General features: G+C 40.9%; 1 protein-coding gene across 3 annotated transcripts in view; it reads left to right on the plus strand.

Annotated features, from left to right (window-relative positions):
* The first annotated feature begins 1684 nt into the window (after positions 1–1684).
* CBR4 (carbonyl reductase 4) overlaps positions 1685–13891 on the plus strand; it is a 35570-nt gene continuing 23363 nt past the window's right edge. For 2 of the 3 annotated variants that reach the window (XR_002787181.2, XM_010595612.3), the window contains exons 1-3: positions 1685–2049; positions 3495–3615; positions 10731–10867. Coding sequence is in view for 2 of the 3 variants with exons in the window: in XM_010595612.3 (XP_010593914.1) it covers positions 1908–2049; positions 3495–3615; positions 10731–10867 (400 nt within the window). In the remaining variant the exon portion in view is untranslated. The remainder of the gene's footprint in view (positions 2050–3494; positions 3616–10730; positions 10868–13891) is intronic. The other variant, XM_003415803.4, reaches the window with a different exon arrangement.

A 13891-nucleotide genomic window follows, 5' to 3' on the forward strand; every position in this document is an offset into this window, starting at 1 on the left:
ATTGTTCTGGTCTTGGGAGGTGGGTTGGTCATCTTTGCCTTTTAAAATAATTTAATCATGTATTTTTACAATCCGTTTCAAATTCCTTTTGGACTTAGGCAGAATAAACATTAAAAAAAAAAAATACTATTCAATTTGTTTCCAGACTTCTACTCTTTCCTTCTTTTTACTTAAATCTCACTTAGCCCTCAAGCCCACCTTTTCCATGCACCCCTTAGCTCTTCATGGACCTCCTTTTTCTCTGAGCTCTTATGTTAATAAAATGTTGTACTTTATTAAATATGATTTTGAACTACTTGTTAGTGTTTCATGTGTATTAATCCTGTTGTCCGAGGCTGTATATTTTTTAGTAGTGGTGGTGTTCGTTGCTGTCCAGTCGGCTCTGACTCATGGCTACCCAATGTACAACAGAACAAACTGTTGCTGGTGCCATCTTCATGATCATTGCTTTGCTCGAGTCCATTGTTGTGGCCACTGTGTGTTGAGTGTCTTCCATCCAGGGGCCCATCTTTCAGCACTTTATCAGGTAATATTCTACTGTGATCCATAACGTTTTCATTGGCTAATTTTCAGAAGTAGATTGCCAGCCCTTTCTTCCTAGTCTGTCTTAGTCTGGAAGTATTTGAAATACTGGATGTAGGATTAAAGCAACATGAAAGTCGCCATGGTATGAAAAACTTACAGACGGGTGACTGTTTTTAATGGTAGGGAACCATGACTCAAGCTTTCCTGAATCATCTAGTGCAATGATATTATATCAAGAAATGCTTCCTTTTTCTTTTATAAAAACCCTTCCTTTTTGTAATAAATGCTCAGTTTTAGCTAATTATCCCACAGGGCACTGTAGGAACCCATTTTTGTTTGTCTGCTGCAGAGTACATTTGTTTAATCCTTGCAATATCAGTCATTCAAATATGTACTGAGCTCCTCCAACTTGGTGTTCTTTGACAGGGAGTCTGTCTTGGAAACACCATGAGATGAATGGTAAGGTCCTGGCAGCGTAAGGCCCAGTCTGCAGCAACTTGGGGATGGTAGGGTAGGTTTTGTTGTGAGTCGCATGTTTAGGGGCCACTCCTACAGTGGGTAGGACACCAGGTCTTCATCCAAAGACAAAACCTGAGACAGACACTGTAGCTCCGACATGCTCACGCCCAACAATGTACAGTCTGGGCTTTAACCAAGGTGAGCAACTCATAGCGGTTTCCTGCAGACTGTCCTGGCTTTAAAACTGAAAGTTCTACATCTCAACGACTCCCTCTGACTGCCATAGTTGATTCACAGCGACCCTACAGGACGTAATAGAGCTGCCCACAGGGTTTCCAAGGCTATAAATCTTTACAGAATCTGACTGCCACATCTTTCTTCCGCAGAGCAGCTAGGGGGTTTGAGCTGCCAACTTGCCTGTTGGTTAAAGCCAAGCGTTTTAACCATTGCGCCACCTGGGCTCCTACAACTCCCTCCAACCAAAACTCCCTCAGACCTGGGCAAATCGAGATGGTTGGTTGACCAGAGCTCTAATTCCGATTCCCTACGCCTTGACTACATTTCCCACTGAGCAGTGCGCCCGCGCCTCGTCCCTTCCGGAGTCAAAACTTCAAGTCCCAGCATGCAGCGCAGCTCCTTCTCGTCCAGCCATTGGCCGACGGGCGTCTCTCGCTCGCGTCGTCTTGGACTCCGCCCCTGGGAGTCCGTACGCGCTGACGTCAGCGCTATGACTCCTTACGCCTGGCTTTTCTTCGAGTCTCCCTGGATTGCCAGAGTCCGGCGACAGGAGGAGGTGTGGAGGTGTGCATTTTTGTGGCGGTTTAGTTTCTCTTGGAGTCGCAGGGGTGTAAAAGTGTGAGGAACCTGGAAAGGCCCGCCACTCCCAGCCCTCTTTCTCCGAGTTTGCGATTTCGAAGTCCAAGATGGCCAAAGTCTGTGCCGTTTTTGGAGGTTCCCGGGGCATTGGCAGGGCGGTGGCCCGGTTACTGGCCCAGAAAGGCTACCGACTGGCGATTGTCGCCAGGAATCTGGAAATGGCCAAAGCCGCCGCCGGGGACCTCGGCGGTAGGTACCGAACTGGAGTTGTCCATTTGTGGGGCTGCGTTCCAGGCACCTTAAAGTCTTTTCTCATCTCTAAAACGAGCTGGTCTGGCCTTGATGCCCTGAGGTTTAGCTACCGAACGTCGCAGAGGCGTGCAGGAGCAGTCCGTCCCAAGTGCAGGTTGCAGCTTGCGCAGAATCGTCTCACCACCTACCCTGTGCCGGGCAGGACAGCCCGGTCACATTGCCTGTGGCGAGGACTGCACAATTGGGCTTTACTTTAAGTCGACATTTTGCAGTCTTGTGGAGGTCCATGAATATGCATGCGCTCACTTCCCTGCGGTCAGGGCTAACCTTGAGGAGCTGCTTTGTTTGGACATCTGGCAGGAGCCGGTCACAACAACGGTTAACTTTATGTAGGGAAAAGGGCGCACCCGTGGCACGAGATCCCGGGCGCCGGGGAGACTGGCAGGAGTGGTAGGCGTGGCAGACACAAACGGTTCCCTTCAGTTTTGCAGAGGGCAGTTCCTGCCCCCGTGGGGATGCACAACACAGTGTTTAAGAAAGAAATCCTTTTCAGTACCAGCCAATTTTGGAATATACCGGGCTGGCCTTACTACATCCATAAATACTCAATAAGTTACTAAATCGTTTTGGTGAATTTTGCAAACGGACAATTGAAATTTGCTCTGCCAAATTCCTTTTTACCACATTTAAACCCCATTTTTTTTCCTTGCTTATTAATAATGATTAGTCTTTTTTTTTTTTTTTTTTGCGTGTTTTGCGAATTTAAGTCCCTTTTGATGGTTAGGGAGACATAGGGCGTTCGAAAGGTACTCAGAAGCTGCTATTTGTTTATTGGAATGGACTAATCCACCTTATTTGCTACCAGGAAGGTGTGGGAAGTATAGAGGCTTTGGGGGTACATCTCGTAGCTATAACCCTTAAAATTACCGATTGGTTTGGTATCACTAATTTAGCCAGATTGTTCACTCTAGTTGGGAGAATGTTGGGCTCTCTAAAAGATAACAACAACAAAAACCAGTTATAGGCCAGGAAGAATTTCCGTGAATGAGTCTTACTGTATTCATTGCCATTGTGTTACTCTGAGGAAGGAAAAAAAGATGATTAAATTGTGCAGAATGGGGTCAGTGTCAAAGCTATAAATATTAAATGACTCTTACAGAGCATTATGAACAGGGAAAAAAGCCCTTCCCATTTTCGTTGAAAAGTTTTAAGATTAACTTTATGTAGTGTTACATCATTCCTTCCTACTCCTCTCCTGGCCGTCCCAGTTTGCTTAAACTCAGTTTCGCCAGAACAGGAACCCATGATTTACTCAGCTTTTACTTCTAGAGTCTGGATTAGCATAGTCCCAGTATATAGTAGATGCTTGACACGTGTATTCAATAAATAGTTAATTCCAGTAATAATCTGTAAATAATTCTACTCTAATTTTGTTTGTTTAGATGGTCATTTGGCATTTAGCTGTGATGTTGCCAAAGAACATGATGTTCAAAGTACGTTTGAAGAGATGGAGAAACATTTAGGTCGAGTTAATTTCCTGGTAAATGCAGCTGGTGTTAACAGGTTGGTCACCGATTTAAGTAAATTTATGATATGTCTTTGATTAGTATGAGTTAATATACTAAAATGGATATTAACTTCTCCTTGGAAGAAAAGTTAAAACGTATTTTAAAACTTGGCCTGTCAATCAGCCACGCTTTTGTATCGAGGTATAACACAATCACTGTACAGTTAGATCAATTCTGACATTGTAATCACCACCCATATTGAGTTATAAAATTTTTCCTGCACTCTAGAAAGTTCCCTCAGCTTCTTCCCAGTTGATACTTCCTTATACCAGTGCCCTCAAATAGATCCCATCTCATGGCAATCCCATGTGTTGCAGAGCAAAAGTGTGCTCCATAGAGATTTCAGACTGTGACCATGTTGTTGTTGTTAGGTGCCGTCCAGTCAGTTCGGACTCATAGTGACCCTGGGTACAACAGAACAAAACACCGCCCTGTCCTGCACCATCCTCATAGTCGTTACTGTGTTTGAACCCATTGTTGTAGCCACTGGTCAGTTCATCTGCCTGAGGGCTCTCCTTCTTTATTGCTGACCCTCTACTTTACCAAGCATGATGCCTTTCTCCAGGGACTGGTCCCTCCTGTTAACAAGTCCGAAGTACTTGAGATGAAATCTTGACATCCTTGCTTCTAAGGCACATTCTGGCTGTACCTATTCCAAGACAGATTTGTTCATTCTTCTGGCAGTCCATGGTATATTTAATATTCTTCACTAACACCATTTGAATTATAGCATCAATTTTCTTCAGTCTCCCTTATTCATTGTCCAGCTTTCACATGCATATGAGGCGATTGAAAATGCCTCGGCTTGGGTCAGGTGCAGCCATAGTCATCGAAGTGACCTCTTTGCTTTTTAACACTTTAAAGAGGTCTTTTGCAGCAGATTTGCCCAGTGCAATACATCATTTGATTTCTTGACTGCTGCTTCAATGGGTTTTGGTTGTGGATCCAAGTAAAATGAAATTCTTGACAACTTCAGTCTTTTCTCCATTTTTTCCTGATGTTGCTTATTGGTCCAGGTGTGAGGATTTTTGTTTTCTTTATGTTGAGGTGTAATTTATACTGAAGGCTGTGGTCTTTGATCTAAATCAAATCAGCAAGTGCTTCAAGTCCTCTTTGCTTTCGGCAAGCAAGGTTGTGTCATCTGCATATCGCAGGTTATTAATGAATCTTCCTCAAATCCTGATGCCCCATTCTTCTTCATATAATCCAGCTTCTTGGATTGTTTGCTTAGTATATAGATTGAATAGGTGTGGTGAAAGGATACAACCCTACAGCACACCTTTTCTGATTTTAAACCACGAAGTATTCCTTGTTGTGTTCAAACGACCGCCTCTTGGTCTGTGTAGCTAAAGCAAATGGAAGAAATGGTTCTGCATGAACACAACTGAGCGTTCTGGAATTCCCATTCTTCACAGTGTTATCCATAATTTCTTATGAGCCACACAGTCAAATGCCTTTGCATAGTCAATAAAACATAGGTAAATATCTTTACTGGTATTCTCTACTTTCAGCCATGATCCATCTGACATCAGCAATGATATTCCTCATTCCACCTCCTGATGAATCCGGCTTGAATTTCTGGCAGTTCCCTGTTGATGTACTGCTGCAACCATTTTTAAATGATCTTCAGCAAAATTTTACTTGAGTGTGATATTAATGATACTCTTCAATAATTTCCACATTCTGTTGGATCTCTTTTCTTTGGAATGGACACGTATATGGATCTCTTCTAGTCAGCTGGCCAGGTAGCTGTGTTCCAAATTTCTTGGCATAGACAAGTGAGAGCTTCCAGTGTTGCACCTGCTTGTTGAAACACCTCAACTGTTATTCTATCAATTGCTGGAGCCTTATTTTTTGCCAGTGCCTTCAGTGTGGCTTGGATCTCTTCCTATATCATCGATTCTTGATCACATCTGTCTTAGTCATCTCATGCTGCTATACCGGAAATATCACAAGTGGATGGCTTTAACAAAGAGAAATTTATTCTCTCACTCTCTAGTAGGCTACGAGTCCAAATTCAGGGCGTCACCTCCAGGAGAAAGCTTTCTCCTGTTGGCTCTGGAGGAAGGTCCCTGTCATCAATCTTTCCTTGGCCTAGGATCGTCTCTGAGCAGGAACCTTGGATACAAAGGACAAGCTCTGCTCTGGTGCTGCTTTCTTAGTGGTATGAGGTCCCCGTGTCTCTCTGCTTGCATCTCTCTTTTATATCTCAAAAGGGATTGGCTTAAGACACTACCTAATCTTGTAGACCTCATCAGTATAATTGCTACTAATCCAGTTTATTACATCATTTAGTGATAGGATTTACAACATACAGGGAAATTACATCAGAAGATAAAATGGTAGACAATCATAGGATCGTACAGTGGAATCATGACCTAGCCAAGTTGACATGTGTTTTTGGGTGATACAATTCAATCCATGACAATATGTTACCTCCTGAAATGGTTGAACGTTGAACATTTCTCACTGGTACAAGGACTCTGTGTATTCCTTCCATCTTCTTTTAATGCTTCCTGCGTTGTTTGATATTGTGCCTGTAAAATCCTCCAGTATTACAACTTGAGGCTTGAATTTTTTTTTTCAGTTCTTTCAGCTTGAGAAACGTGAGCATGTTCTTCCCTTTCAGTTTTCTAACTCCAAGTCTTTGCACATTTGATTATAATACTTTACTTTGTCTTCTTGAGCCGCCCTTTGAAATCTTCTCTTCAGCTCTTTTACTTCATCACTTCTGCCATTCACTTTAGCTACTCTACACTTAAGGAGCTGTCAAGTTGCTTCCGACTCAGCGACCCTGACAACAGGACAAAACTCTGCCTGGTCTTGAGTTGTCCTCACAATCATTGCTATGTTTGAGCCCCTTGTTCCGGCCACTATGTCAATGGATATTCTTGAGGATCTTCCTCTTTTTCACTCACCCTGTATTTTACCAGGCATAATGTCTTTCTCTAGGGACTAGTCCCTCCTGATAACGTGTTCAAAGTACAAGAGACTAAGTCTCACCATTTTTGCTAGGCTTAAGAGCAAGTTTCAGAGTCTCTTCTGATATCCATTTTGGTCTTGTCTTTCCTGTCTTTTTTTTTTTTTAACTTTTATTGAGCTTCAAGTGAACGTTTACAAATCAAGTCAGACTGTCACATATAAGTTTATATACACCTTACTCCATACTCCCACTTGCACTCCCCCTAATGAATCAGCCCTTCCAGTCTCTCCTTGCGTGACAATTTTGCCAGCTTCCAACTCTCTCTATCGTCTCATCCCTCCTCCAGACAGGAGATGCCAACACAGTCTCAAGTGTCCACCTGGTACAAATAGCTCACTCTTCATTGGTATCTCTCTCCTACCCACTGTCCAGTCCCTTCCATGTCTGATGAGTTGTCTTCAGGAATGGTTCCTGTCCTGGCCCGACAGAAGGTTTGGGGACCATGACCGCCAGGATTCCTCTAGTCTCAGTCAGACCATCAAGTATGGTCTTTTTGTGCGAACTTGGGGGTCTGCATTCCACTGATCTCCTGCTCCCTCAGGGGTTCTCTGTTGTGCTCCCTTTCAGGGCACTCATTGGTTGTGGCTGGGCACCAACTAGTTCTTCTGGTCTCCGGATGATGTAAGTCTCTGGTTCATGTGGCCCTTTCTGTCTCTTGGGCTCATAGTTATCGTGTGACCTTGGTGTTCTTCATTCTCCTTTGATCCAGGTGGCTTGAGACCAATTGATGCATCTTAGATGGCCGCTTGTTAGCATTTAAGACCCCAGATGCCACATTTCAAAGTGGGATGCAGAATGTTTTCATAATAGAATCATTTTGCCAATTGACTTAGAAGTCCCCTTAAACCATGGTCCCCAAACCCCCGCCCTTGCTCCGCTGCCCTTTGAAGCATTCAGTTTATCCCAGAAACTTCTTTGCTTTTGGTCCAGTCCAATTGAGCTGACCTTCCATGTATTGAGTATTGTCCTTCCCTTCACCTAAAGCAGTTCTTATCTACTAACTAATCAGTAAAAAACCCTCTCCCACCCTCCCTCCCTCCCCCCCTCGTAACCACAAAAGTATGTGTTCTTCTCAGTTTATACTATTTCTCGAGATCTTATAATAGTGGTCTTACACAATGTTTGTCCTTTTGCCTCTGACTAATTTCGCTCGGCATAATGCCTTCCAGGTTCCTCCATGTTATGAAATGTTTCACAGATTCGTCACTGTTTTTATCGATGCGTAGTATTCCATTGTGTGAATATACCACAATTTATTTATCCATTCATCCGTTGATGGACACCTTGGTTGCTTCCAACTTTTTGCTATTGTAAACAGAGCGGCAGTAAACATGGGTGTGCATATATCTGTTTGTGTGAAGGCTCTTATTTCTCTAGGGTATATTCCGAGGAGTGGGATTTCTGGGTTGTATCGTAGTTCTATTTCTAACTTTTTAAGAAAACGCCAGATAAATTTCCAAAGTGGTTGTACCATTTGACATTCCCACCAGCAGTGTATAAGAGTTCCAATCTCTCCGCAGCCTCTCCAACATTTATTATTCTGTGTTTTTTGGATTAATGCCAGCCTTGTTGGAGTGAGATGGAATCTCATGGTGGTTTTAATTTGCATTTCTCTAATGGCTAACAATTGAGAGCATTTTCTCATGTATCTGTTAGCTGCCTGAATATCTTCTTTAGTGAGTGCGTGTTCATATCCTTTGCCCACTTCTTGACTGGGTTGTCTTTTTGTGGTTGAGTTTTGACAGAATCGTATAGATTTTAGAGATCAGGCGCTGGTCGGGGATGTCATAGCTGAAAATTCTTTCCCAGTCTGTAGGTGGTCTTTTTACTCTTTTGGTGAAGTCTTTAGATGAGCATAGGTGTTTGATTTTTAGGAGCTCCCAGTTATCTGGTTTCTCTTCATCATTTTTGGTAATGTTTTGTATTCTGTTTATGCCTTGCATTAGGGCTCCTAACGTTGTCCCTATTTTTCTTCCATGATCTTTATCATTTTAGTCTTTATGTTTAGGTCTTTGATCCACTTGGAGTTAGTTTTTGTGCATGGTGTGAGGTATGGGTCCTGTTTCATTTTTTTGCAATTGGATATCCAGTTATGCCAGCACCATTTGTTAAAAAGACTATCTTTTCCCCAATGAACTGACACTGGGCCTTTGTCAAATATCAGCTGCTCATACGTGGATGGATTTATATCTGGGTTCTCAATTCTGTTCCATTGGTCTATGTGCCTGTTCTTGTACCAGTACCAGGCTGTTTTGACTACTGTGGCTGTATAATAGGTTCTGAAATCAGGTAGAGTGAGGCCTCCCACTTCCTTCTTCTTTTTCAGTAATGCTTTACTTATCCGGGGCTTCTTTCCCTTCCATATGAAGTTGGTGATTTGTTTCTCGATCACATTAAAAAATGACATTGGAATTTGGATCGGAAGTGCATTGTATGTATAGATGGTTTTTGGTAGAATAGGCATTTTTACTATGTTAAGTCTTCCTATCCATGAGCAAGGTATGTTTTTCCACTTAAGTAGGTCCTTTTTAGTTTCTTGTAGTAGTACTTTGTAGTTTTCTTTGTATAGGTCTTTTACATCTTTGGTAAGATTTATTCCTAAGTATTTTATCTTCTTGGGGGCTACTGTGAATGGTATTGATTTGGTGATTTCCTCTTTCCTGTCTTTTTAATGACCTTTTTTATCTTCATGTGTGATGTCCTTGGAAACCCTAGTGGTACAGTGGTTAAGAGCTATGGCTCCTAAACAAAAGGTTGGCAGTTCAAATCCACCAGGCACTCCTTGGAAACTCTATGGGGCAGGCCTACTCTGTCCTATAGGGTCGCTATGAGTCGGAATCGACTCGATGGCAGTGGGTTTTTGGGTTTTATGATGTCCTTGATGTCTCCCCACAACTCATCTGGTCTTCATTTATTAGTGTTCAGTGCATCAAATCAGTTCTTGAAATCGTTTCTAAATTCAGGTGGGATATATTCAAGGTTGTACTTTGGCTCTAGTGGACTTGTAATTTTCTTCAGCTTCAGCTTGAACTTGTATATGAGCAATTGATGGTCTGTTCTGCAGTCAGCCCTGGCCTTGTTCAGACTGATATTGAGCTTTTCCATTATCTGTTTTTGCAGATATAGTCAATTTGATTCTTGTGTAATCCATCTGGCAAAGTCCGCGTGTGTAGTTGCCGTTTACGTTGTTGAAGAAAGGTATTTCCAATGAATAAGTCATTGGTCTTACAAAATTCTGTTATGCGATCTCTGGTGTTGTTTGTATCCAACTACTGATCCTTCTTTGTTGCCAGCTTTCACATTCCAATCACCAGTAATTACCAGTGCATCTTGATTGCATGTCTGATCAACTTCAGACCGCAGAAGTTGGTAAAAATCTTCAATTTCTTCATCTTTGCCATTTAGTGGTTGGTGCTTCAATTTGAATCATAGTTGCATTAACTGGTCTTCCGTTTAGGCATATGGGTATTATCCTATCAAATTGACAGCGTTGTGGTTCAGGATACATCTTGAACTGTGTCCTGAAAGGTAGCCACTATTCTGATTTGTATCACCATAAGTAAGTTTTGGAAACCCTGGTAACATAGTGGTTAAGAGTTTGGCTGCTAACCAAAAGGTTGGCATTTCGAATCCACCAGGGGCTCCTTGGAAACTCTATATGGCAGTTCTGCTCTGTCCTATAGGGTCGCTATGAGTTGGAATCAACTCCATGGCAGTGGGGAAGTAAGTTTTGCTTGTTTGTGAACTTCATACAAATGGAATCATAGAGTAGATATACCTTTTAAAGGTGAACTTAGGACTGAAGTTTTGTTGTATGTAATTTTCTTCTTAAACAAGGTATAGTGTGGCAATTACTCAGATCATTCAAGCTTTTTGGCTACGTGGCACTACTTTTTGCAGTTAGGAATACTTGCCTCTCCAGATAACCTGGCTTTCACGTGGACCCTTTCTGACTTCTAAATTGTTATTTTAGTGCCTTTCAAGCTAAGTTGGGACTCTGATTCTGGTATTCGATCTCATGTATGAAGTACTTCTTACACTCTACTTTCAGTAGAATGCTATGTGATTTTTGACTTTTTTGGTTTATTTTATCCAGTTTTTAATTTATGGGTTTGTTTTGTTTTTAGGGATAGCCTTTTGGTGAGAACTAAAACTGAAGATATGATATCTCAGCTTCATACTAACCTCTTGGGTTCCATGCTGACATGTAAAGCTGCTGTGAAGACTATGATTCAGCAACAGCAGGGGTCTATTGTTAACATAGGTGAGTCTTTATATTTGTGAATTTAGAATTATCTCAGATGGTTGTTGTTGGTGTTAGTTGCCCTTGAGTCAGTTTTGACTCATGGTGATTCCAAGCGTGTCAGAGCAGAGCCGTGTCCCGTAGGGTTTTCAGGGCCATGTGGTTTCGGAAGCAGATCTCCAGGCCTTTCTTCCAAGGTGCCCCTGGGTGGATTTGAACTGCCAACTTTTTGGCTTAACTCTTTGTACCACTGAGGGACTCCTCATTATTTCATAGTACCCTAAAAATATGTAGTCCATAATTTAGAATTAATTTATATGTAAAACTGGGATGAAATTAATCTTTGTATTGTGTCTGGAAAAACTGATTTAATGAACGGATTATTGGGTAAAGCAGGAATCACAAATTCACATGCTCTTAGAAGTCGATCAGGTGTTAAATGAGTAAAGCCACAAGATATTAGAAAAGTGACAGCACAAGCCATGTGATAAATGGCAAAAGACATTCAGCCTTGTTGTCTAGAAGCAATAGGAATGGTGGGGCAACCACTGCCCAGATCCTGTAGGATGTTCCTATGCAGGGATGTGGTCCTAATTTTACCAGATTTTCCAAGACAAATAGGACATTCTGATTTTTATATGAAACCTGATTTTTAAAATATGGGCAAGGAATTAAAGATTTTTATACACTGAGGGCTAAAAATGATCTGTACAGCAATTTCAGGGTCACTGATAAATCTAGTACAGAGGTTTAAGAAGAAGTTTAAAATTATGTATTACACAGTGTTTGTCAATTCAGGTTTTTCAGATGTACAGCTTAGTGTTATGAATCGCATTAATAGGTTGGGCCCTCCTTACCCTTAATCTGTGCCAAGTTTCCCATCACCACCCAACAGAAACTCACTGCTTCCCAAACTCACTGGCTCCCATTCTCCTCCTCCCTCCTGCCCTTGGTAACCCAAAACCCATTGCGTAGCTGATTCCAACTGATAGTGACCCTATAGGACAGAGAAGAACTGCCCCAGAGGGTTTCCAAGACTGTAATCCTTACGGAAGCAGACTGCCACATGTTTCTTCCGCAGAGTGGCTGGTGGGTTCAAACCGCTGACCTTTTGGTTAGCAGCTAAGCGTTTAACCACTGTGCCACCAGGGCTCCTTCCTTCCCTTGGTAACCACCAGTAAACTCTGGTCTCTATATATTTGCCTGTACTTGTCATTTTATACAAATGGAATCATACAGTATTTGTCCTTTTGTGATTGACTTATTTCACTCAGCATAATGCCTTCAAGGTTCACATTGGCAACAGCATCTCAAACGATTAGATGAGAAGCTTAGGGAGCAGTGAGTTTGTGTTAGTGGTAGTGGGATAATTTGGAAAAGGATAGCGAGACCAGTTATACAACTTGGAGAATGTAAACAATGTCACTGAATTGTACATGTCGAATTTGTTGAAATGGTGCATTGCTTGCTGGGTATATTTTCATCCCCTCAAAATTTTTTTAAAAACTTAAGAAAAGTTTTAGTATTTTTAGAATGGATGTTGGTAACCCCTGGTCTTTAGGTCATTTGACCCATGGGAAGATAAATGACATAGTATGTACCTACAGCTTTTAAAATGCAGAACAACTTGAAATTTTGTTTCAGTTTGGTAATTTGAAGACAGTGGTATATTGTCCGCCTTTTAATTTCAGGTGGTAATGCCTTAAAAGGCCACCGTTACAGAAATGACCTCGTTCCTTTAACGTTGGAAATGGCCTCCCAAGCCAGGATTTAGGATTTTTCTCTTTTGAAAATGAAAGTATACTGTGCTAAAAAACTAAGGGGGGAATTTAAAAAGAACACTTTTTGACAATTATCCTTAAAAAATATAAAGAATCAGTTTTTCTACTTATGAAAGAGATTATTAAACAGGTAGACCCTTGTCTCCTAACCCAGCCAGGTAATGACTTCGAGTTCTTGTAAGTTGGCACAGTGGCCTGTATGTATCACCTAATGAGAGGGGGTATATTTCCTTAACTCTAAAATATTCCATTTTTAGGTATATTAAAAAACCAAACAAAATCAAAGTTGCTCCTTCATATACACATACAGGCCCACACACAAAACTTTTAGAATCCTGATAGATGTAAATAAAAATGGATAATTGAAAATACACTGAAAGAATTTTATTTTTAAAAGGACTAAACTGCTAGAAAGTTCATTGAAATTTCAGAGATTATCACTTACTTTAGTAACTTTTTGACCAGATGAACAATAGTGTATGGCATAAATGAGAAGGTACTAAAGCTTCCTGTTTGGTTTTCTGGATTTTTCTTCCCATTTTCTGTCTCTAATGCTCTTTCTCCCAAATATTCTTTTCTCTGTTCATCTGCATTTCCTCTGACTGGCATCTCCTTTCTGTTTTTCAGTCTTTCAAAGTTCTATTCCTTCGTCACTAGCTAGCTATAATATATAGTAATGTAGATAAGTATCTTAATATTGGGCTATTGGTTATAATATAAAAAGTGTTTGGAATGTTTTCTTTTTGTAAAATAAAATTACTTTTGAAAAGATTTTGTGAGGTTCTTCATTAATTTTTATGTCATAAGTACAGGTCAGTGGTGCAGAAAATTACTTGTTCACTTTTGTTTTGCAAGAATTTATTTGCATACTGTTGCTATTCGAATTACAAATTATTCTTACATATTTATTAAATGAGGCCTTTCAGGTCTCTTTATTAGGCAACACAAGTTACATCACTGAAAGTAACTGAATTATAGTTTTGCAAAAAGTTTTTATAATTGAAGCTTTGCTAATTTAGATTGACAGTAGTTCAAATTTAATGAGATTTATTTTCAAATGAATTTTTTTTTTTTTTTTTTAAAGAGGAGGTGCATAGTTCCTTATGTCTGTGTTGTGGAATCATAAAATTACTTAACTTTGATTTGACGTTTCTGGTTCTTAACCTCTTCCTGCTGGAAACCTTTGTAAACATTACAGAATCTTTTTTATCATATCTGACCTCCTCAGATTCAAGTGGATCTGTTTCACTTCAGGAACCAAATC

The sequence above is a fragment of the Loxodonta africana genome, chromosome 21 (assembly GCF_030014295.1).
Source record: "Loxodonta africana isolate mLoxAfr1 chromosome 21, mLoxAfr1.hap2, whole genome shotgun sequence".
In the NCBI taxonomy this organism is placed as follows: domain Eukaryota; kingdom Metazoa; phylum Chordata; class Mammalia; order Proboscidea; family Elephantidae; genus Loxodonta; species Loxodonta africana.